The sequence below is a fragment of the Podarcis muralis genome, chromosome 8 (genome assembly GCF_964188315.1).
Source record: "Podarcis muralis chromosome 8, rPodMur119.hap1.1, whole genome shotgun sequence".
Lineage (NCBI taxonomy): Eukaryota > Metazoa > Chordata > Lepidosauria > Squamata > Lacertidae > Podarcis > Podarcis muralis.
In genome coordinates, this window is record NC_135662.1 from 3,433,711 (window position 1) to 3,459,072 (window position 25,362).

The following is a 25,362-nucleotide window of genomic DNA, read 5'->3' on the forward strand; positions in this document are numbered from 1 at the left end:
ACCAACAGTTTAGTTTCCGACTCCTCTCCGGTAGGGACTTTATCTCCTTTCCATCTCTGGGCTAGTAGCATTCGTGCGGCTGTCGTTGCGTACATAAAGAGTCCCTTCTGCTCCTTTGGGATTTTGGTACCTCCCATCTCTTCCTCTTGACCTCCTTCCTCCGACTCTCCTGCTTCATCTTCTGCCTCTGATTCTGCACTTCTCTCTGCCACCGACTCTCCCAGCTCACCAAGTCCTGTTGCTTCTTTAACTTCCAACACCTCCTTTCTCCAATCTTCTCCCTCTGACCACTCATGGTCGTCCCACCCCAGCTGGTTCCTGCCACTGTTCCTCTGTCTTCAGCCAGGCCATGACATCACTCCTGCTTTCGCTGGCGCAATTGCTGGCTATGGAAGCCACACATGTGTCTTCACTCCATGGAGGCACAGGGACCCAGGATTTGCATGTGCGCAGGAGAGAGAAAGGAAAGAGGCTAAGTGATTTCCTTTGCAGCGCCCTTGCGAGTTGTAAATCTAAAGCTCGGAAGCCTCATTAAAATTAAGCTTCTGTCAGAGCTAATTTTTTATTGCCACTTCTTTTTTCTCTCCTTTTAAAAATATCCATCCCATTAGGACAACTCGTTTCTCTCTCTTTGTTCTGGGAGCATCCCCTAATCTCCCTCATTAACGCAAACACCTCCATTGGCGGATCTTTATCTTCGCTGGTGCAGTTTCTTGCTTTGTACTTTTTAATGCATTAATGTGTTTTGAAGCTCTGTAAAACCGCTACACTAATTATTTGATTGGGGCTAACGAAGCGATTTCGCTGGCGGTCACGTGAGAAACGAGACAGATTCACACTGGGTTTTTGTGTGTGTGTTTTTTAACCACAGGTAAGCCTTGAAGCCCAATTCACTCACCCACACACTGGGAATAGCTTGCTTTCCTCAACCTGGTTATGCACCCAGGCCTTTGCAGGAGCTTTGTGTCAAATCAGATTCCTTATGTATTGGTGTTCATTTATAATGTAACTGCTTTCAATTTCGTTTTATACTGAGCTTTTTAAATGTATGGAGTGTGTTGTGATTTTAACCTGCTCTGAATTTGCTTTCTGCGATGAAGAGTAGCCTTATAATGTTTTAAATAGATCAATAAATCAATAAATCTATTGCTTGCCTTGAAGGAGGATAGAGAAGAGTTGAGTGTACCGCCTAGTCTATGTAACACTTCTTCTTCTTCTTCTTCTTCTTCTTCTTCTTCTTCTTCTTCTTCTTCTTCTTCTTCGGCGGGCACTCGTAGCCAAGTAAGATTGCCCCCCATGAACACGGTTTTAAAAGTGAGTCCGTAAGTGACTGTGGAGTCCAGTTCTGGATCCACACGTCCTTCCACAGTGGGGACAGAGGTTTCCGGGCGGGAGTTGATCACGGTGAGGGTTTGCCATGTGTGCCTTCCTCTTAACACGTCTCTCCCTTGTGTCCTGAGTTCAAGTGTCTTCAAAGCCCATGACACCTTTGGTAAAGCCTGTTCTCCAACTGGAGTGCTCGCAGGCCTGTGTTTCCCAGTTGTCGGTGTTTATAGTACATTTTTAAAGATTTGCCTTGAGAGAGTCTTTAAACCTCTTTTGTTGACCACCAGCATTACACTTTCCATTTTTAAATTTGGAATAGAGTAGTTGGGTTGGATGACGATAATCAGGTATCCGTACAACATGACCAATCCAACAACTTGAAGAATCATTGCTTCAACACTGGTAATATTAGCTTCTTCCAGTACACTGGCATTGGTTCTCCTGTCTTCCCAAGTGATATGTTTTCGGAGACACCCTTGATGGAATCTTTCGAGGAGTTGGAGATGGCGTTTATAAGTGGTCCACGTTTCGCAAGCACATTCAGTGCTTTATATTCATTGCTGTACCTGCTTTTCCATCTGTCCCTTGCCACTGCTGGCTTGCAACCCCAAGATTGTCTGGTACTTGGTCTAGAAAAGGTTTCCCATCCCCAGTTTGCTAGATGGGGCTTCTATTGCCAAGACCACATAACACCGGTCTTGAAAGACCTACATTGGCTCCCAGTACGTTTCAGAGCACAATTCAAAGTGTTGGTGCTGACCTTTAAAGTCCTAAACGGCCTCGGTCCAGTATATCTGAAGGAGCGTCTCCACCCCCATCATTCTGCCCGGACACTGAGGTCCAGCGCCGAGGGCCTTCTGGTGGTTCCCTCACTGTGAGAAGCAAAGCTACAGGGAACCAGGCAGAGGGCCTTCTCAGTAGTGGCGCCCGCCCTGTGGAACGCCCTCCCAGCAGAAGTCAAAGAGAACAACAACTACTAGACTTTTAGAAGACATCTGAAGGCAGCCCTGCTCAGGGAAGCTTTTAATGTTTGATGTATTACGGTATTTTAATATTTTGTTGGAAGCCGCCCAGAGTGAAGCTCAGCCAGATGGGTGGGCTATAAATAAATAATAATAATAATAATAATAATAATAATAATAATAATAATAATAATAATTATTATTATTATTATTATTATTATTATTATTATTATTATTATTATTATTTCTACTACACAATCCTCACTGGAAAGCTTCCAAGCGGAGTTTTTTTTGGGAGGGGTTATGTCTGTGCTGGGCCCCACCCACTTTGTTCCTCATAGCCTTGTTTCTTCTTGTGTCCTCTTGCAGTTCCTCGCCTCCCGGAGTTTTCGAGAAGGAATACGAGATCTATCGGGATTACGGCTCCGACGGGCAGCGGATGCAGTACAGGTGAGTTGCCCTGATGCTAAAGAGAGTTTAGAAATTGGAGTTTAATTAGAGTTTAAAAATTATAATTTGGATGATAATTTGGTCTTTTTTATTTTAGCTTTTTATTTTAATTGGATTATGATTTGATATGTTAACTGGATGTTTTTTTATTGGAAATTAATAAAAACGATTTAACAAAAAACAACAAAAACGGACCTCCGGAACGAATTAAGTTCATAACCAGAGGTACTGCTTTACAGTGCTAGATGGACTCAACAGTCTGTATAAGAGGGCTTTCTGTGTTGCTAAGTGGTAACCAGAGAGCAGAACGCATGGTGCGCAAACCTGTGGAACTAACCCTGTGTGCTATGGTCTCCGCAGCAAAGTGCCCAAACCCTTGTTACCCGTCCCTGCTCACTTGGGAGGCGTTGGGGTAAAAACGCATCAAGAGTAAAGAAGGCACATCCCAGCTGCTTCCTGCAGCGCCAAGAAAAACATCACCCGCCACAGACCTGGAAGCAAGGTGTCATGCACAAGGCAATGATTATTCCAAGCTTGCTCCAGGGGTTATGAAGCCTGCATTTCAAACAGGAGGCTGCCAGCGTCTCCTGAGCACTTGCAGTCTTGCGAATTGCGCCCAGCTGTTTGCACAGGGGGAGGCGGCTGGGTTTAGCTGGCGGTCAATATTTGCTTTCATTTCTCATTAATAGCAATCCTCAGTCTTTAAAGCAAAGCACCCAGGTAGGTAGGGAACGGCTGTTGCATCCATATTTTCTGGGCTTTGCACAGCAGCGACGAAACCTTCCTTCTACCAACGGTTCACCTGGTTCAGTGTTGCCTGCCTCGCTTGACTCCAAGGCTTCCCATTGGGTATCTTTCTCAGCCCTGCTTGGAGATGCCCGGAATTGAATCTGGGATCTTCTGCGTGAAAAGCAGGTGATCTACCACTGGCCTACGACACCCCCCCCCAATGTTCTTGCTTGCCCCATCCAGGGCAAGCCAGACCGTAAGGAAGTGGCAATACCTAGAGGGGTGTGTGAGAACAGGATGCCTAGCAGGCCCTTCTTTCGTTCTTACCTTGTTACAAGGTGTGTGTCTGAACTCAAATGTGGGTCCGAATACGCTCAGGTGTATTCATGCACACGATACAAACAGATTTAGGAGCTTTTGCTAGAGTTACAGCATGCGTCTGTTACTCAGATCTGTTTCCTCTTAACCATATGCCCACGAGGTGTTCGCACACCAGAGGAAACGGGTTTCTTACTTGAAATGAAAAAGAGAATGGAAGATACGGAGATAAATAACTATGCAACTTTTAGAAGGCACCTGAAGGCAGCCCTGTATGATGTTGTTGTTAGTCGTGTCCGACTCTTCGTGACACCCTGGACCAGAGCACGCCAGGCACTCCTGTCTTCCACTGCCTCCCGCAGTTTGGTCAAACTCATGCTGGTATCTTCGAGAACACTGTCCAACCATCTCGTCCTCTGTCGCCCCCTTCTTCCTTGTGCCCTCCATCTTTCCCAACATCAGGGTCTTTTCCAGGGAGTCTTCTCTTCTCATGAGGTGGCCAAAGTCTTGGAGCCTCAGCTTCAGGATCTGTCCTTCCAGTGAGCACTCAGGGCTGATTTCCTTCAGAATGGAGAGGTTGGATCTTCTTGCAGTCCATGGGACTCTCAAGAGTCTCCTCCAGCACCTTCTCAAGCTACATGTCCCCAAGCCACAGCCTTCCCTTGCCAAACTCTGCACCTTCTTCTCAAGAGTCTCCTCCATCACCATAATCCAAAGCATCCATTCTTTGGCGATCAGCCTTCTTTATGGTCCAGCTCTCACTTCTATACATCACTACTGGGAAAACCATAGCTTTAACTATACGGACCTTTGTCGGCAAGGTGTTGTCTCTGCTTTTTAAGACGCTGTCTAGGTTTGCCACCGCCTTTCTCCCAAGGAGCAGGCGTCTTTTAATTTCGTGACTGCTGTCTTTCGTTCTTACATTGTTACAAGGTGTGTGTCTGAACTCAAACGTGGGTATAGCTTTAACTATACGGACCTTTGTTGGCAAGGTGATGTCTCTACTGGGGTTGGACTAGATGACTCCTAATTTCCCTCCCAATTCTGCAATTCCACAATTAGAATCTTGTGCTAAAAGTTGACCGAGATGTTTCTGGACTTGGCATAATACGCAACCAGAGGTAAACATCTCCTTCCCGGAGATGGTTGTTCAAGCCCTGTAATTTGGTTTTCGGGCACGCAGGTCCCGCCAGACAAATTCATTTACGTTGGCCGCCTGGCTTGTCAAACTTAATCTCCACTTTGGACAGAAGGATGGGAGAGGAAAGATCTTTTCTGAGCAAGGAGCTTTGCCTTCTTGAAAGGGCCTGGCAACCTCTGCTCAGCTCCCGAAAACCTCGGTGCCTTTCTGCCACTAATGGCTCCTTTCCAGCCATTGCAAATGGCGCCAGTTTCTAGGAGAGTTGAAATTCATCTAAGGGAATCTTCAGTGCTTGAGGATGCATTCAATGCTTTTAGCCCCCACCTCTTAAGTCTTCCCTAGTTGAAGAGTTATTTAGATGTTCAATAAAACAAGAAGAACATAGACAGCTGCCTCGAGCCAGACCAGACTTCTGGTCCATCTGGTGCAGGATTGTCTCTGATGAAGTCAGAACGCATCTTGCAAAGACTCAGTTCATTCTCGGACCACAACAGGAAGGGAAAAAAGAAAAGAAACACGCAGAGAGAAAGACGACAAAGGAGTAATGAACTGGTGTTAAAAAAATTGAGTTGTAGAGTTGGAAGGGCCCCCAAAGGTCATCCAATCCAACCCCCTGCAATGCAGGAATTGAAGCCAAAGAGTCCCTGAGGGATAGCCACCCAACCTGTTCAAAAACCTTCAGTGAAGGAGAGTCTACCAGCTTCCAAGATAGTCCATTCCAATGTCAAGGGGCTCTTGCCCTCAGAAAGGTATTCCTAAGGTTTAGTTTGAATCTCCTTTCTTGTATTTTGAATCTGCTGGTTTGGGTTCTACCCTCCAGAGCAGCAGAAAGGTCGGCGGTTCAAATCCCCGCATTGACGGGGTGAGCGCCCGTTGCTCAGTCCCTGCTCCTGCCAACCTAGCAGTTCGAAAGCGTGAAGTGCAAGTAGATAAATAGGTACCGCTCTGGCGGGAAGGTAAACGGCATTTCCGTGCGCTGCTCTGGTTCGCCAGAAGTGGCTTAGTCATGCTGGCCACATGACCCGGAAGCTGTCTGCGGACAAACGCCGGCTCCCTCGACCTATAGAACGAGATGAGCACCGCAACCCCAGACTCGTCCGCGACTGGACCTAACGGTCAGGGGTACCTTTACCTTTACATCAGAAAAATAACCAGGAGTCATCATTGGAAATTCGCTTTAAAACTTCCTCTTAGTGTCTTGAGGTGTTGGAAAAAACGCACATTAAATGTTAGGGGTTATTAGAAGATAAAATGGCAAATGTCGTTATGTCGTTATATAAACTTTTGCTGCAGTGACCTTTTGAATTCTGCGCAGGGTCCTTTGCCAATCTTGGAGGGGATATTGTAGAACTGGAGAAAGCATAGCAAAGGGTAGATGCAGCGGCTGAGGACAGATTTGGGATTGTTTCCCTACGCGCAGTGATGCGTGCGTGTAGGAAGGGGGGGGGGAATGATTAAAGAGGGGAGTATTATTAGAGGGTTATGAATCATGACCAACGGAGGGGATGTGAATAAAGAGCAATTCTACACGCGGCTTCCAAACACGACAGCTCGGAGTCATCCGGCGAAATTGATTTTCTGGCGTTCACAAAAGGAAATGTTTCATTATATGAAGCATATAATTAAACTGGGGGATTCGAGGACCCACGGTTAGAGGACTTTTCAAAAAGGGTGCACTCTCAAAAGAATGAAGCTGTAGGTAGGATCGCCATGGGGACTTTTTCCTAATGTGGAGGCAGTGAATCAGGGCCCAGGAAGCTTGCGTGGAACTGTGGAGCTGGGAAACGTTAGGAAATGCACATGGTTAAGAAGCAGCAGCAGCAGCAGCTAAATAGTCGAGCATCTGCTTGCGTACGGAAGGTCCCAGGTAATAATAATAATAATAATAATAATAATAATAATAATAATAATAATAATTTATTTATACCCCGCCCATCTGGCTGGGTTTCCCCAGCCACTCTGGGCAGCTTCCAACAAAATATTAAAAACAATACAGCATCAGACATTAAAAACTTGCCTAAACAGGGCTGCTTTTAAAAGTTAAATACAGTGGTACCTCGGGTTAAGTACTTAATTCGTTCCGGAGGTCCGTTCTTAACCTCGAGTAAAATTTAAGATATTGACGGATGCCAAAGAAGGAGGTGGACCTGCCCTGCCAGACACTTAAACTTTGTTGTGAATCATCTGCTTTTTGCTGGCTGAGAGAATGGCTGCTTCTTGAAAGCACTGAAGTGTTGGATAATGGCAGATGAAGTTGATGGACTATATGGAATTGGCGGAAAAGACTGGCAAGATCCGAGACCAGGGAGAAGAGTCAGTGGAAGAAGACTGGGAAAAGTTTAAAGACTATTTATAGAAATATTGTAAAATTAATGAATGTTAGAAGAATGTTGGAATGAAGTTATATGGCTTTAGTAGAAATTTTATAAGGAATTAAGTATAAACCTGAAACAGTTCTTAACCTGAAGCACCACTTTAGCTAATGGGGCCTCCTGCTGCTGCCGCGCCGCCGGAGCACAATTTTTGTTCTCATCCTGACGCAAAGTTCTTAACCTGAAGCACTATTTCTGGGTTAGCGGAGTCTGTAACCTGAAGCGTATGTAAACCGAGGTACCACTGTATTTGTTTATTGCCTTGACATCTGCTGGGAGGGTTTTCCACAGGGCAGGCGCCACCACCGAGAAGGCCCTCTGCCTGGTTCCCTGTAACTTGGCTTCTCGCAATGAGGGAACTGCCAGAAGGCCCTCGGTGCTGGACCTCAGCGTCCGGGCAGAACGATGGGGGTGGAGACGCTCCTTCAGGTATACTGGACCAAGGCCGTTTAGGGCTTTAAAGGTCAGCACCAACACTTTGAATTGTGCTCAGAAACGTACTGGGAGCCAATGAAGATCTTTCAGGACCGGTGTTATATGGTCTCAGCGGCCGCTCCCAGTCACCAGGTTCAAACCCCACCAGTGTCTCTCCCACCTGAAACCCTATAGAAGTGCTGCCAGGTGGGGAACAGAAAGCCAGAGCACCACCGTCTCCACCTACAGGCCAAGTTTCAACAGGTGGGCAAATTTACCCACCTGTCCATCACCTGACATTGCATCTTTGCCTCCCCTCCGTCCAGTGTCTCTGAGGATCTGCTCAGCCTGTGTTTCTGCCCTTGTTGCTTGACGTTTAGCCCCCGTCCTGAGCTGTGTTGGCATTCCCAGCCACGCCTGGCGTCAGCCGCCAAGCCCCCAGAGGCCCCTTCACGGACCGCTGCTTTGCTGCCGCCGAAATGCCCCCGCCATTTTCACTTCTGCCTGCTTTGGCGAGCACGACAGGACTTGACTTTGAGAAAGAGGGAAGGAGGGAAGCAAACGAGGGGAGAAGACAGGTCTGTCCCCTGGCGCCTGCACCCGAACGCCCCTTTGTCATGGTGCTCTCTGCAAGCTTGCCAGCAGCCCCCTCCGCCCCCCCCCAGCTCATGTCAGAATCGGAGTTTGCAAGTGGGAATGGCAGCACTCTTCCTTGGCTGAGAGACAGGTCTTTTAGCGGGACTTGGGGCCAAAGCAAAGGATGCTTAGAGTCTGTTTCAGGGAGCAGCGTCCCAGGAACTTAGGAACCTGCCTTATACAGTCAGCCCATTGGTCTATCCAGCTCAGTATTTCACACCCCAACTGGCAGGGGCTCACCATGTGGGGTTTCAGAATGGGGATATGCCCGACCCAGCCTTGAGATGCCAGGGATCAAACTCAAGTCCTCTCTGCATGCAAGAGGCTCTACCACTGAGATACAGCCCATCCCCTAAAAATAAATCAAAGATTCTAGTCCTTAGTGAAGTAGGCAGCTTTTCATGCAGCTGCTTCATGCAGAAGGTACCAGATTCAATGCCTGCCACGTTCCAGCAGTCCACTTAATACAGAATTGCCAAGATATCTACATATCTATGGGACTGCCTCTCCTGGTCTGCCCCACAGAGGACCTTAAGGTCCATGAATAACCATAGTCCCGGGCCCTAAGGAAGTCAGACTATCCTCCACCAGGGCCAGGGCCTTTTCAGTGATGGCTCCGACCTGGTAGAATGCTCTGTCCCATGAGACCAGGGCTCTGCAGGATTTAACCTTCTTCCGTCAGGCCTGTAAGACAGAGCTATTCCGCCTGGCCTTTAATTTGAATTCAGCCTGATCTTTTATTTCCCTTCCCTTCTCTTCCTTCCCCGTCCCCTTTTATGAAGATCACTCGCTCTGAGACCCCACAGCTAATTATCCCCTGGTATCCTCGCTGGCCCAAATAGGACCAATTCAACCAGCTAGCCCCGAGGATTGTCTAATTGATTTTTGATTTTTATTGTTATTCATGTTTTTATACTGTATTTTATGCTGCTTTTATAATTAAGTGTTTAAAAGTGTTTTAAATTTGTTGTTAGCCGCCCTGAGCCCGGTTTTTGAACCTGGAAGGGTGGGGTATAAATAAAAATTTATTATTATTATTATAGGGGCCAACTCCTATGGGCTGAGGTGTCTTCGGCTCCCTCTATGTTGCTTAGTAGGGGACTCAGCCCCCCGAGCCGGGTCCCTTCCAACTCTACAATCCTATGAACCCTATGATTCCCGCAAGCTTCTCACACTGCAAACAAGAACTGGAGACCTTTGACCCTGTCGCTCATCTTAGCTTCCTGCCCCTGGCCTGAGGAGCAGAGAAATGAAACCTGTATCTCATAAAGTAAATTTTTCAGTTCAGATTTTTTTTTTTTTAAAAGCAACCCATAATGCATTCCTCTTCTGCATGCCATGAAGAGAACAAAGATCCCTGAAGGAGACAGCACCCCACCACCCAAGTGGAAATATTTCTCTCTTTCCCTCGAGAGCACAGCCCACGCCAAAGCTGAGCTGTGCATTCCTGGCGATCGGAAAAATTGCTCTTAAAGGATGAGATCTGCACTCTGCAGAGCTCAGTGGGGTTTTTTTTGGGGGGGCACACCACATACACACAAACACCCTTTTCCCCTACCCATAGTTTGAAGGTGTTAAAATGTGAGCGTGCAAGGGCCCTGGTCCATGGAGGTCTTTTTCCCCATTGCGTATCCAACGCACAGCCCACAGAGATGTCTCTGAGCGCCTGGGTTGAAGGTCAAGGGAGCGACTTGTGAAATCAGTCAGGAAGCACCACTCCGAAAGCCGCTCTCGGAGCCGAAGGCCAAGTTGTAAACAAATTAATACGGACGAGCCGCGAGGAAGCGCTTCTTCCTGAATGCTGATTTAGTCATTTCTACAAAGCAGCAAACGGATCACGCCGTAAGTGACATGGCGTGTGTGTGTGTGTGAGTTCGGGGGTGATCCAGAGGTCCGATAGCAGCATCTGCCCCCCGCCTTGAACCAGGTGGATGCAAGCCTGCCTTTCTTTGCTGATATCAGTAGCGCCTAGCCTTGTCCGATGCCACCACTAAGTAGACCTAAACAGGGTCATTTTTACGCCAAGGACTCCCTACCAACGGCGTATGCATCTCTCCACAAACCCACGCAACAAACCGCAAAACTGGGTCAGTTTGCTTTTCATGTCGGCATTCATTTAGACAACATTGCTGCATGCATACTAAAGAAAAGACTCTTGCAGTACTTTATATCCCGCAAGCAGCAATTTGTATGTCTCCAGCCAAAGTCTCCAAGGCTGCTCAGTGTCATCCCAAAAGATGATGTTGATGATGATGATGATGATGATGATGATGATGATGATGATGATAATTTATTTATACCCCGCCCATCTGGCTGGGTTTCCCTAGCCGCTCTGGGCGGCTTCCAACAGAATATTAAAATACAGTAGTCCGTCAAACATTAAAAGCTTCCCTAAATAGGGCTGCCTTCAGATGTCTTCTAAAAGTCTGGTGGTCGCTCTTCTCTTTGACATCTGGTGGGAGGGCGTTCCACAGGGCGGGTGCCACCACCGAGAAGGCCCTCTGCCTGGTTCCCTGTAACTTGGCTTCTCGCGGGGAGGGAACTGCCACTGAGTTGGACCTCAGTGTCTGGGCAGAATGATGGGGTGGAGATGCTCCATAATAATAATAATAATAATAATAATAATAATGTTTAATGTTTGTATGCTGCCTACCTGAAGGGGTTTCCCTAGCCACTGTGGGCAACTCTCAACCAAATATTAAAAACAGCAAAACATCAAACATTAAAAACTTCCATTGAGTTTAGGCATTTATTTAATTTGGTTTCATTTTTAAAAAGTATTTTTATTGAATTTCCAACACCACCACTTCTTCTTCTTCTTCTTCTTCTTCTTCTTCTTCTTCTTCTTCTTCTTCTTCTTCTTCTTCTTCTTCTTCTTCTTTATATCCCACCCTTTCCCCTGACTGGAACTCATGGCTGCTCGCAAAAATTAAATACAAACAAAATACACATAGTTAAAAACACGCAGAAGAGCATTGCTAAAACGTAATTGAACTCAAAATTAAAATATATATTGAAAAATCAGTTCTATTACAATGCAGATAATAAAAACAGCAGAGTCCTGCTTAAAATCCCTTTCCTTAAAAAAAAAAAACAGCCTGTTCCCAAAGGCCTGTTGAAGCAAGGAGGTCTCCTCCTACCAGCAGAAGAATAGCAAGGAGGGAGCCAGTCTGGCTTCTCTAGGGAGCAGCCACCGAGAAGGCCCTCTTCTGCCTCGCCACCAAGCATGCCTGTGAGGGTGCGGGGGACAGCGAAGGGCCTCCCCAGAAGATCTCAGAGCCCGCTAGAGGTTCATATGGCAGAATACGGTCTTTAAGATTGTTGTTGTTTAGTCGTTTAGTTGTGTCCGACTCTTCGTGACCCCATGGACCAGAGTACGCTAGGCCCTCCTGCCTTCCACTGCCTCCTGCAGTTTGGTCAAACTCATGTTTGTGGCTTCGAGAACACTGTCCCACCATCTCATCCTCTGTCGTCCCCTTCTCCTTGCGCCCTCCATCTTTCCTAACATCAGGGTCTTTTCCAGGGAGTCTTCTCTTCTCATGAGGTGGCCAAAGTCTTGGAGCCTCAGCTTCAGGATCTGTCCTTCCAGTGAGCACTCAGGGCTGATTTCCTTCAGAATGGAGAGGTTTGATCTTCTTGCAGTCCATGGGACTCTCAAGAGTCTCCTCCAGCACCAGAATTCAAAAGCATCAATTCTTCGGCGATCAGCCTTCTTTATGGTCCAGCTTTCACTTCCATACATCACTACTGGGAAAACCAGAGGCATATCTCTCATAGTGAATACAGTTGCAAGGAGTTGCAGAGAAGTTCTAATGCAAATAGCACACACAACTTTATCCATTTCACTCCCATATGTCTCTTCAGAAGTTGCATGTGCTTGTGGTGGTCTTTGGGTTTGATCATCCCTACGCAAGTGAAAGATGAAGGGTTTCCAAGCTGCATGGTCTTGAGCAGGGGTCAGCAAACTTTTTCATCAGGGGGCCGGTCCACTGTCCCTCAGACCTTGTGGGGGGCCGGACTATATTTTTTTCCGGGGGCGGGGAATGAACGAATTCCTATGCCCCACAAATAACCCAGAGATGCATTTTAAATAAAAGGACACATTCTACTCATATAAAAACACACTGATTCCCAGACCGTCCGCAGGCCAGATTTAGATGGCCTCTGTCCTGGCTCCCGCCAACCTAGCAGTTCAAAAGCACACCAGTGCAAGTAGATAAATAGGTACCACCACGGTGGGAAGGTAAGTGGCATTTCCGTTCGCTCTGGTTTAAGCCACGGTGTCCCATTGCGCCAGAAGCGGGTTAGTCATTCTGGCCAGATGACCCAGAAATCTGTCTGCGGACAAACGCTGGCTCCCTCAGCCTGAAAAGGAGATGAGCGCTGCAACCCCAGAGTCACCTTTGACTTGCCTTAACCGTCCAGGGTTCCTTTACCTTTTACATTAGTCTCTGGGGGCTTCTTTTCTTTCCAATCCAAGGAGTCCGTTTAAAACCTGACGCTTGTGTTCCTCGCCTCCTAGTTGGTGATGCCGTTGGGTATGTGCCAGGGGATGGGAGAAGGCCCTGCACCCCCCCCCCCTTTGCTTGTCCTCCTTTTAAGTATTCTTCCCATCGTCAACAATTTTTACGACGGCCCTCCTGCACAACAGGGAGCAATTAAAGTCTGCCTGCAGCCCTGCTTTCTGTTGTTGTCTCTGATCTGGGACCGTTGCAGCTGAACCTGGTTCACGTTCCTTAATATTCTGATCCAGTACTTTCCCCGTGGCTGGCTCACGTCGGGAGCGGATATGCCGGCTTAGTGTGGCTGAGCTGCCTATCTCCCTTCCTCCTTGCAGCCGAGAGAGAAAGAGGAGAGAAAGAGGCTGTGTAGAATATCAACGCTGGTTGCTCATCCAAGGTTGAGAATGGCAGGTTTGCTGGGAGCCCATTGCAACCTGTATCTGCCCTATACAGTTGTACCTCGGGTTACATACTCTTCAGGTTACATATGCTTCAGATTACAGACTCCGCTAAACCAGAAATATTACCTCGGGTTAAGAACTTTGCTTCAGGATGAGAACAGAAATTGTGCTCCGGTGGCGCGGCAGCAGCAGGAGGCCCCATTAAGTGGTGCTTCAGGTTAAGAACAGTTTCAGTTTAAGAACGGACCTCCAGAATTAAGTACTTAACCCAAGGTACCACTGTACAGTAATACCTTGGGTTACAGATGCTTCAGTTTGCGTGTTTTCGGGTTGCACACCGCACCAAACCCGGAAATAATGGAACAGGTTACTTCAAGGTTTCGGCACTCGCGCATGCGCAGAAGCACTAAATCACACTTTGCGCATGCACAGAAGTGCCGAATCGCAACACGCACGTGCGCAGACGCGATGCTGTGGGTTGCAAACGTGCCTCCCGCATGGATCCTGTTCGCAACCCGAGCGTCCATTGTACTGGAGTTGGCTTGCTGGTCAGTTAAGCAGCTACGATGACCATCCATTATAGCTTTGCCAGTGAAAGTTGCCTAGAGGCCACATTTGCATGGTGAAGATCTGTGTCTTAGACAATGTAATTTAGCAGGCTGGCGTCCTTCTACATGCAAAGGAGATGCTTTTCTTCTGAGCTGTGACCCTGACCCTTAGCACACAGGGCTTAAATAGTCTCACAGTTCCTGGCTCCCTTCCCCACCCCAGTTCCCTTTTAGGAAAGGAACAAGGAGCACTGGAACCCAGGCCAGGCGTTCATGTGCCTTTGTAGATTTTAAAGAGGCTTACAGGTGCCTTTCTGGGGCACACAATTCCAGCGTTCTCCATAACTTCCTAGCAGTCAGTAACTCTTCAAATGCTTGTTTTGCCCACTTGATTTTTATGACTTAGCTAGCATTTCTGAGATTTGTTCTATCAGCAAATAGGCGATTGCGTCGCAGACTGCTCTCCTTTGTTTTGCTGACTTTGGACTATTCCTGTTTGCATTGCAATCATGAGGATGATGAAGAAGATGATCATGTTGTGATTTACTCCCAATTCTGTCAGAAACGGAAGTGGGTTGCTTGTCCATCAGAGGTCTGGAATGGAAATAGCGGAAGCGAAAAATGAGTAGTATTCACCTTTGGGTGTGTTTTTTTTGGTAGCCTGCAACAGTTACATAAATGATTGTGTTATTTACTGCATTGCTTTGACATTTCCATTCTGTTGAAGTACACTGGAATTAATTCCACAATTACGTAAGTTTCAGCCATAGCAGAAAAGTGAGATGAATAACATAGGAGGTTTTTAGTGGAAGCTGAACTGTGGTGGAACATAAGCAGCACTGATTGCAATGAACTCAGGAACTCTGCACATCCTTAACTCCCAAGTTCTGCGAACTTTCTGCTGGCTGATGGGAGAAAGGGGCGTTAAACCAACAGCTTTACTGACCAAAGGCCTCAACAGCCAGGTTTTTCACCTAGTGCTTGAAGGCCAGCAATGCGGGTTCCAGGTTCATTGGAAAGGGAGTTCAGGCCCAAGTCAACCACCATAGAAAAATCCTTCCTGTGTGTCTCACCAAATGAAGTGTTCCCAGCAGAGGAACTCTAAGAAGTGCCTTCCCGGGCAACCTAAATTTGTGGGTAGCCTCATCTGGGGGGAGGCGCTCCATCAAGTATTTAGGTCCCAAGTCATTCAGGGCTTTCTACCCTTTTAGTTTCCTTGCCAAAAACCCTGAGCAATGAAGCCGAGAGATTGTCTTGATCTGTCACTAAGGCGTCCCCATCCACCCATTCTGTTCCGTGAAGCACGTGAACTAATAATAATAATAATAATAATAATAATAATAATAATAATAATAATTTAGTTATACACCGCCCATCTGGCTGGGCTTCCCCAGCCACTCTAAGAAGCTTCCAACAAAATATTAAAATACCATAATGCATCAAACATGAAAAGCTTCCCTAAAGAGAACTGCCTTCAGATGTTTTCTAAAAGTCTGGTAGTTGTTCTCTTTGACATCTGGTGGGAGGGCGTTCCACAGGGTGGGCGCCACCACCGAGAAGACCCTCTGTCTGGTTCCCTGTAACTTGGCTTCTCGCAGTGAGGGAACCGCCAGAAGGCCCTCGGCGCTGAACAATGGGAGTGGAGACGCTCCTTCAGGTATACCGGGCTGAGGCCATTTAGGGCTTTAAAGGTCAGCACCAACACTTTGAATTGTGCTCGGAAACGTACTGGGAGCCAATGTAGGTCTTTCAAGACCGGTGTTATGTGGTTCCGGCGGCTGCTCCCAGTCACCAGTCTAGCTGCTGCATTCTGGATTAGTTGCAGTTTCTTGGTCACCTTCAAAGGTAGCCCCACGTCGAGCGCATTGCAGTAGTCCAAGCGGGAGATAACTAGAGCCTGCACCACTCTGGCGAGACAGTCTGCGGGCAGGGAGGGTCTCAGCCTGCGTTAAAAACAACAACGGTGCAGCGCTTTTCCGGTCATCCTTTTCATGTCTTTGAAAATGGGAGATGGGAGCAGTACTGGCTCTGCTCCTTTTTGGCCCTATCGCATTTCCTCCCGGAGGTCAATTTTGTTCGAGCTGGATTGCCTGCACACGTGCTGGTGGGGGAAGCCGAAGCGTTTGGCCTCCCTTTCAGCAGCATTCAGAGGTTGCTGCTTCGCTCCTTCGATGCGACCTTCCTTCTGCTGCGAGAAGGGCCCTATCGCATAGCCAGATCCATGCAGATATCGTGCAACAGCCATGGGGAGGCCGTGTGTTGCAGAAGAGCTGGCTGGCGTGGCCCGTCCAGGGTTGCTGGGCATCGCTCTGCTTGGGGCTCTGCCCCCTCCTCTGGTTTTGCAGCCTGCGCAGCAGATCTCAGAGCAAAATCCACAGGGCCAGCGGGGCGTTGCTGGGGGCAGACGAGCCGCTGCATGCCTGCCTTCTGAAGGCTGACGGATGCTTTCCACGCCTGACCTTGATGCTCGTCCTTTTAGAAATCCCCTGAGCAATCTTGTGCGCCATTCTGTGGGTCTTCACCATCCATTTTCATTCAGCTTTTCCTAATCTGTTGACGTTCAGCTGGGTCACATCGTGACCCAAAGTGGATTGAATCTCTGGCGCCATTGTTCGTTGCCCCTTCGCTACACGCCACCTCAATCTCCCAAGCGTTGCGAGACTTGTTTTATTTTTAATATTTTTTGTTTTGCTTTTAGACTTCTATACTGCCCTCCATCGTAAGATTTCAGGGCGATTCACAAGATAAAAATATAAGGTAAAAGCACAACTAAATAATTCAAACCAAAACATCAAAATAATGACAACAATCCCCCCTCCCACAAACACCATGAAAAGGCTGCAGATTTTTAATCAGCTAGCTGATTTCAGGTGCTTATCTAGGAAGCCACCAATCTAGGGGGACCATCACATTTTTCGTTCAAGGGGGAGCGCCATGTCACCACCCTGGGGAAAACCCTGTCCATGTCAACGCTGTCAGAGGTACCTCAAGAAGGGCTGTCCCCTGCAGATTGCGGAGCCGAGAAGGCAGGAATAGGAGTAGGCAGCCCCTTAAGTATTTGGGTCCTAAAACACCTTGAATTGGGCCTGGCAGCAAACAGGCAGTCAGTGCAACTCCCAAAGGAAAGGTGCACCTCCACTCTCAACTTCAGTTTATTAGCTCCCATCCAACCTGTTGCTGCCCTAAGTGAACAAGATCTGCAGTTGCCTGTTGCGTATTTAATTTTATAGTGTGGCCCAGCATTGCTCAGGGGACAGAGAGCCAAGTACGGGTGGCCAAAATTAAAAGGAGGCCCTGGACCCCTTTGGAAGGAAGGGAGGGACCAGAAAATGAATGAATGCTTGAATGCTTGAATGCCTTGTTGCTGTTTGGAATAAAGTCTTCCCGCTCCACCTGAAAAAATGTCCCAAAGAAAAGGTTTGTTTTGCTCAAGGAAGCACCCCGATTATCACACCGAATGCATTTTGTGCATAATCGCTCTTAAGCAGAAACGGCCTCAACGTTGCAATTTAACCATTAAATCACCACATTTATACCTTTAATATGGCATTCACTGCCGTGAGAAGAGGGCCCGCGGGAGCTGCGATTCAAAGATTCGATTAGCGTTGGCAGTTGCCAAGTGTAACCAAAACGGCACACTTAGGATTTTGCTTAACCTTTGACAGCGGCAAGCACTCGGAGGCCGCTGTGGTTAGGCGTTTCCTTAGTCGCCCGACCACTCTTTTTTACGTGACACATATGCCTTTTAACAAGGCATTCTGTGTGTTGCATCGACACTCACACGTTTTGTGGAGCAATGGTTCTGTTTTATCTTTGGAGTAAATCCTGTGTTTTGGAAGGGGAGGGCTATAGCTCAGGGGCACATGCAACCAGACCGTGCCCTCCACTGTCTCTGACCGCAGCAGGTTCTGCGCCCCATCTCTTGCACTACTGCAATGTGCTCTACGTGGGGCTACCTTTGAAGGTGACCTGGAAATTGCAATTAATCCAGAATGCGGCAGCTAGACTGGTGACTGGGAGTGGCCACTGAGACCACATAACACCGGTCCTGAGAGATCTGCATTGGCTCCCAGTACGTTTCCAAGCACAATTCAAAGTGCTGGTGCTGAACTTTAAAGCCCTAAACGGCCTTGGCCCAGTATACCTGAAGGAGCATCTCCACCTCCATTGTTCAGCCCAGACACTAAGGTCCAGCTCCGGCGGCCTCTGGTGGTTCCTTCATTGTGAAAAGTGAGGTTACAGGGAACCAGACAGAAGGCCTTCTTGGTAGTGGCACCCACCCTGTGGAACGCCCTCCCATCAGATGCTAAGGAAATAAGCAGCTATCTTATATTTAAAAGACATCTGAAGGCAGCCCTGCTTAGGGAAGTTTTTAATGTTTAATGCTGTATTCTTTTTAACACTCGGTTGGGAGCTGCCTAGAATGCCTGGGGAAACTCAGCCAGATGCGCGGGGTATGTATAAATAAATAAATAAATTATTATTATTATTATTATTATTATTATTATTATTATTATTATTATTATTGCTGCTGCTGCTTGCCACCCTCCAGCATCCGCTGTCTGAGGCAATCACCTCACTCTGCCCAACAGCAGGGACAGGCATGGAAGTGCAGGAGGGCTTGTGGTTCCAGGCCAGAGCTTCTCCTTTGTGTGCAGGAGACCCCCCCCCCCCCCCCCGGTTCAATCCCTGGCACGTTTCCACCGAAAACAGCGCATGGTGTGAGCCACCTGTGAGCTCTAGAAAGCCCCAGAGTTCTCTTGCCATGCGCAGAGGCTCCTTCGCAGACACGCAGGGTCTTGCCTGCAGGCAGGTCGATGGAAAGTAGCGTCTAGTCCTAAGATGGAGAGTCCGAAAGCCACTCTTCCCAGAATTTTGGCAGGGCCATCCGAGCAAGTTAATGCCATGGCGCGAAGATCACGAGATTATAATTATTTCTGCGCATGAAATATTAATTGGGAGCGGGAAGGAAAATCTCTGGTTCCACGGCAAACTCCAATTAAGAGTTAGAGTTCCTCGCTTGAGGAGATGCCACTGGAATAGCAATGGTGAGGCGTTGATAGGAACCAGGGGCCAGAGTGCCAAGGGTGACTTTCCCCCTTTCTTCCTTTTAATATTATTTTCATTCCTGCTGAATGTGAGTTTTGCTGAACCTAAAAGTGCACGGGCGGGCAATGTGGGTCCTCATTCCTAAAGGTCAGGAGCCTTTCCGTATGCAGCCATGGCTGGTGTCTTGCCAAATGCAAGGTGGTTCTTTTAAAATGAGATTCAGAAGTAATGCAAAACACAAGTGGGCGAGAAGATTAAAGATGCTATTCTAAACAGCAAACAATATATACACACCAAGCATGCACTGCAATCTGCCACTTGGAAACCCTCAAGAAGTGGAGAAGTGACTCTCCCAGGTAGCTTCAGTTTGCACGGCCCCACGGCCAGATCAGAGCTTGTCAGAAGTTTTGCCCACAACCATCCGATTTATAGATAGCTAGATACGTGCAGATTATTCATTAGTCACCCCCTGCCAATGCCTCACTTTCTCAAAACAATGTCCAACATCTAAGAAGGTACCCATCACTATCTCTTCCTCCTACCTGATTAGGACATTATAGGTTGTTCTCATGCCATCAAAGAACTTCAGAGACAAGGAGAGGAAGGCAGGAAGAGGACAACCATGTCAGATCACTGGCTCCTCAATATGCAATTTTTCTTCTGGATAGATTGACCATACAGCGGGTGGCGTGGCGTGTCCTTCTTCTCCTTCCATCAAAAGACTTTCCTGGCCAGACTAGAATGAGCAATGGAAGAGCAACCATGTTTGCCTCTGGCGAATGGTCCTTCCAGCAAATTCTGCATGCCTTGTACCACGTCCATCGGTCGTCTTAAGTTTCCGGGTACACGTTTGCAGGTTTGGGGCTGGAGAGGACAGGACTTTGCCATCATAAGTCCATGGGGACAGCATTGACTCCTGGGCCTCGGAACCTTCTGCAAGTATAGAAGAGGACAGATCAGTGTTTCATTGGCCCCTGCACACAGCAGGTCTTGGGCTCAGTCTGTGACATCTCAGGTCAAAAGGATCTCAGGCCTGGAAAATGTCATAGGGCAGGAGTAGCCAGCCTGGTTCAGACATGGCGCAGAACCCCATGAGCAAAAGGAACATGCACTGGCATTTGGGTTGGCTATCAAATGCATTCTTGGGTCTGCTGGAGATCTGTGTCCTGTTGCACTAACTCCAGGTAATTACAGTGGTACCTCTAGATGCGAACGGGATCCGTTCCGGAGCCCCGTTCGCATCTAGAAGCAAACGTAACCCGTGTCTGCGTGTGCGTGGGTCACGTTTTGGCGCTTTTGCTCATGCGCATGACGTCATTTTGAGCGTCTTCACATGCGCAAGCAGCGAAACCTGGAAGTAACGCGCTCTGTTACTTCCGGGTTGCCGCGGAGCGCAACTCGAACGCACTCATCTCGAAGCACATTCAACCCGAGGTACGACTGTACATTAGGAATGGTAAAGGTAAAGGGACCCCTGACCATTAGGTCCAGTTGTGACCGACTCTGGGGTTGCGGCGCTCATCTCGCTCTATAGGCTGAGGGAGCCGGCATGTGTCCGCAGACAGCTTCCAAGTCATGAGGTCAGCATGACTAAGTCGCTTCTGGCGAACCAGAGCAGCGCACGAAAACGCCGTTTACCTTCCCGCCGGAGCGGTCCCTATTTATCTACTTGCACTTTGACGTGCTTTCGAACTGCTAGGTTGGCAGGAGCAGGGACCGAGCAACGGGAGCTCACCCCGTCATGGGGATTTGAACCGCCGACCTTCTGATCGGCAAGTCCTAGGCTCTGTGGTGTAGACCACAGCGCCACCCACGTCCTGTTAGGAATGGTGGTGGTCCTTTATTACTAACCTTCGAATGACCCTGTCTGGTAGAGATAAGCCCCTGGTGCTTTTCTGCCTTCAGTCTGGATGAGTGGAAGTTCCTGCACCTGTTACCTGCATATTTGGCTGGAGGTAGACCAGAGATCTGCTGGTATATCTCTACTCTGAGGTTAGCAGGAGATTAGCAGGGATCTCCCAAGATCCTATAAGCCTGACATTTGCCCTGTCCTGCCATTGACCAACCTCACACTTACATCTCCATAGCCACAGATCCCATCTTCACATCCGTTGATTCCAATTCCTTGATACTTACTGTTTCTTCCATTTCCCTTTTCCCATTTGGGGTGAGCGCTCAACTAATGTGGAGCATTGGTAGCAGTTTTGATTCAGGATGAATCGTGGAGCCACTTGACCACTTGATCTACAAGTGTAGATCTTGCAGATGCTTCAAAATCTGCCCAGATTGCCGTGTGCCGAGTTCTGAAAAGACCCTCAAAATAAGGATGCTCTGATCTGAACACACTGTAATATTGTGTGCCCCAAAGTCCACTGTGTCCCTCTTAGTTTTGTGTATGTTCACTGGTGCTGTAAAAGAGTAAGAATATTTTCAGAACTTCTTGTTGCTGCTTGACTAACCATTCTCCAGGGACTAACTTGGCTTTAAGATTCTGAAAAGTTCTAGTTTCAGAAGGTCTTATTTCTTGCCATATCTGAAAAACTCACTCGTTCTTTATGAGCTTCCAGGGGTAAAGCCGAACTTTTGGACTACACAGCTACATAGCGTTGGTTCACAACTTATCTCAAAAGGCAAACATTATGGCTGACGTGTTCTTGCAAAGTATGATGATATCTTGACTTGGTTGTAATCCAGAACTTATTACCGTCTACTCTGCTGTGCTTCTGTGGAACCAAAATCTTATTATTCGTAACATTGCTTTTATCTCTCTGCCACAATCATTTCTCCACTCCACATCTCTTAAGTTGTGGACCATATGATGTGAAACCGGCAAGCCACTGTTTGTTTCTGTACCTCTCAGGCGTTTGCATTGTTATACCGTGTTTTTCGCTCCATAAGACGCACCTGACCATAAGACGCAACTAGTTTTTAGAGGAGGAGAACAAGAAAAAAAATATTCTGAACGAAACAGTGGATGTATGATTTTTGTGGTTCATACTGTGGCCACGGACATGTGATTTGACAGTGAGTTTAGGATGGCCCAATGCAAAAATCCTGAGAATCCATGTGGATCCGTGCTTTGTAACCACGTTTTTGCACCATTGCGGCCCCACGAAACAGTGGATGCGTGGGGGGGGGGTTGCGCAGGCTGTAGCCATGGACATACTATGTGATCTGATGGTGAATTTGGGGTGACCAAGTACAAAAATCCTGAGGATCCATGGACTTTTACCTTCCCCCTCCCAGGCAGCCTCCTTTATCTCTAGCGTCCCTTATCTCCCTTCCATTCGCTTATCGATCAGCTGCTTCCTTTCAACACTCCCTTCCCTCTTGTTTGCCTTTGTGTCTTTTCCTTAGCTGGAGCCGTTTTTTGCTCCTCCTTTTCTTCTAATTTCTCTCCTTATTGCTTTAGTCTTCCTGTCTCCTCTCCTTGCAAGTTCGCTGTCTTTACCTCCCACCTCTCAGGCAGCCTCCTTTATTGCTAGCGTCCCTTATCTCCCTCCCCAATTGCTTGCTGATTAGCGGCTTTGTTTCAACACCCACTTCCCACTTTTTTATTATTATTATTTTAAAAAAGCATGATCTTTCGCCCCTGGGCAATTCGGCTCCAGGGAACACTCCATAAGACACACAGACATTTCCTTTTACTTTTTAGGAAGAAAAAAGTGTGTCTTATGGAGCGAAAAATACGTTAGGTAATGATATATATATATATATATATTTGCTTTCGTAGATTTTCACGGGTACAGGAATGCAGGTTTTGGTGTCCTCGGGTATCGGAAGACGTTTCGCCTAGACACCCCAACTTTTACACGGGAAGATACCCGAGGACACCAAAACCTGCATATATATATATATATATATATATGCGCAAAAATGAAAAGGTACTTCTTGCATTGTTCCTGCTTCTGACGGCTGCCTTGTGTTCTGCCTCTCTCCGTGTCCCAGGGCATCATCTCTCCGGTGGAACACGGGGACCAAGGAGCGGATGCTCATCAAGGTGACGGACCGTGAGCCCAGCTTCCTCATGCACCAGGGCAACGGCTACACCTCCGACAACCAGCAGGGCACGCGGTCGCGCCGGCCCTCGGGCGGCCAGCCGTCCCCCAACCTCCAGACTTTTGCCCCCGACTCGGACAACTCTGTCTTCTTCCCGGAGAGGAAGCAGTCGCCCTTTCTGAAGCGGGCCGAGCACGTTGGCAGCTGCTCCCCGCTGCTGGGGCGCGGCGACTCCTTCTGCTCCCCGCTCCAGGCCCAGCACCGCAAGCACTCCAGCGAGTCGCAGCCGTCGTCTCCACGCTATGCCTACGAGCCGCCCCTGTACGAGGAGCCACCCATGGAGTACCAGGCTCCCATATACGACGAGCCGCCCGTGGACATGCAGTTTGAGGCCAGCGGGAGCTACAAGGCCGGCTCGCCGCAGAAGTCCCCGATCCGCAAGCCGCACCCTTTCCTGCAGTCGCCCAAGCAGGGCTCCAACTCCCCCTACCAGCAGCTGGTCCTGACCAAGCAGAAGGCGCCCGACCGCTTCATGAGCCTGGAGTACAGCCCCGCCGGCAAGGAGTACGTCCGGCAGCTGGTCTACGTCGAGCAGTCGGGCTCCAGCCCCAAGATGAAGACCGGCTTGCGGCACAAATACTCGCCAAACCCCATCGGTGGCTCCTACTCTCTCCAGCACAGCCCTTGCCTGGTGAGGGACCAGCGGCTGGAGGTCAAGTCCGGCGACTACAGCAGCATGGAAGGGGCGGACTTCCGGCACAGCCCGCCCGTCTCGCAGGGGGACGACTCCATGTCGTGGTCCAGCCAGCACAACACCATGTCCTCCACCGGCTACTCGCCCGGCACACGCAAGAGGAAAAGCCGGAAGCCGTCGCTCTCGTACGACCCCAACGCCTCCTCCACCGACGGCTCGGGCGAGCGGGAGGAAGGGCTGGCGGAGGAGAGGGCGCCCTCAGGCTGCAGCCGGCCCCAGATGAACCGCATGGAGAGCCGCTCAGTGGAGGCCGAGTCGACCCGGGGCTTCCCCGAACCCTTCCTGGCCCAGGCCCGGCTGGCGTGGGAGGCCCAGCAAGCCCACTACCACATGCGGCAGAGGAGCAGCTGGGACTCGCAGAAGGACGGCTCGGGCTACGAGAGCGACGGAGCGGTGCCCCTCCCCATGCCGGGGCCCGTGGTGCGGGCCTTCAGCGAGGACGAGGCACTAGCCCAGCAGGAGAACAAGCACTGGAAGCGCAACACCTTCGAGAAGCTCGGCTTCCCCCAGATCCTGCTGGAGAAAAGCGTGTCGGTGCAGACCAACCTGGCGTCGCCCGAGCCGTACCTGCATCCGTCCCAGGTAAGGTGCTGGCACTTCAGGTGTCCCTTTCAGGAAGGGTCTGTCGTGGGAGCAAATCGTCCCTCTGATGACGAGGGAGAGTAGGAAACATTTAAGAAGGACCTCTTTGGGGATTGGATTAGGAATCAGTCTTTTACAGAGTCAGACTATTGTTCCATTAGCTTAGTATAGTCTGCACTGATTGGCAGTGGCTGCCTCCAGGGTTTCGGGTAGGGGACGTTCCTGGCTGTACCTGGAGATGCTGGCAAGGATTGAATTTGGGGTATGCTTTGTCCTTGTGCTCTAATCCTGATTTTGAAACTACTATATTTGGCATCCTTGAACTAACGCTATAGAAGCCTCCAGCCTGAGTTGTATTGGTATTGCTCGGTGTCCTTTGGGGGACGGGACATAGCTCAGTGATAGGGCCTCTGCTTTCCATGCAGAGGGTCCCGGGTTCAATTCCTGGTGTCTCCAGGGATGGGTGGAAGAGGACTATGCCTGAAACCCTGGAGAGCCACTGCGAATCGGTCTCGGCAATGCTGAGTTAGATGCATTGCAGCGGGTTGGACTAGATGTCCCTTGGGGACCCTTCCATCTCTATAATTCTGTGGTTCTTTTGTATCACCAGGCAGCTTCCTATGTCCTATGTCCAGCCCCTTTGGCTCCTGCCGCTTCTGAGCATCTTTCGTCATCTTTGACCCTCACTTGCCCACAGTTGCAGCTTAATCCATTTCCTGTGCTGGCCTATGTCAATTTATCTGTGATACCCATAAACCAAACTGTTTCTCCAGGCAATCGCATTCAGCCTCAGCCAGAGCAATGAGAGCTGAGGGCCTGATCCACCAGGCTGTTCTTACGTCCTTAGGTTCTTCGCGAAAAAACTGGAGACCTGCTTTCATTGATGCCTCTGGTTTTCATTTCACAGGCTAGATAACCCTTGGGGTCCCGTCCAAACTCTACAATTCTAGAATTCTGAGATGTTTGCTCTATTAAACCACCAACCCAACCAGTGTCTCTGCTTCCCCTCTCCTTGAAGCCGCTTCGCCTTCCAGCAATCAAGAGATGATGCTGAGCTAAAGGCAAGGCTGGTGGAGCCAGCTGGTCTGTCCAGTCACCCCAGATGCTTTAAGACAGGTTGGAGATCTTCTGGGCACCCCAGATGTTGTTCAACAGCTGCACCCATCATTGCTGACCATG

At 48.8% G+C, this 25,362-nt stretch overlaps 1 protein-coding gene across 2 annotated transcripts in view; it reads left to right on the forward strand.

Annotated features, from left to right (window-relative positions):
* Window positions 1-25,362, forward strand: part of ARHGAP39 (Rho GTPase activating protein 39) — a 198,933-nt gene that overhangs the window by 119,450 nt on the left and 54,121 nt on the right. For both annotated transcript variants that reach the window (XM_028736038.2, XM_028736039.2), the window contains exons 3-4: window positions 2,658-2,738; window positions 22,797-24,183. In XM_028736038.2, the coding sequence (XP_028591871.2) occupies window positions 2,658-2,738; window positions 22,797-24,183 (1,468 nt within the window). The remainder of the gene's footprint in view (window positions 1-2,657; window positions 2,739-22,796; window positions 24,184-25,362) is intronic.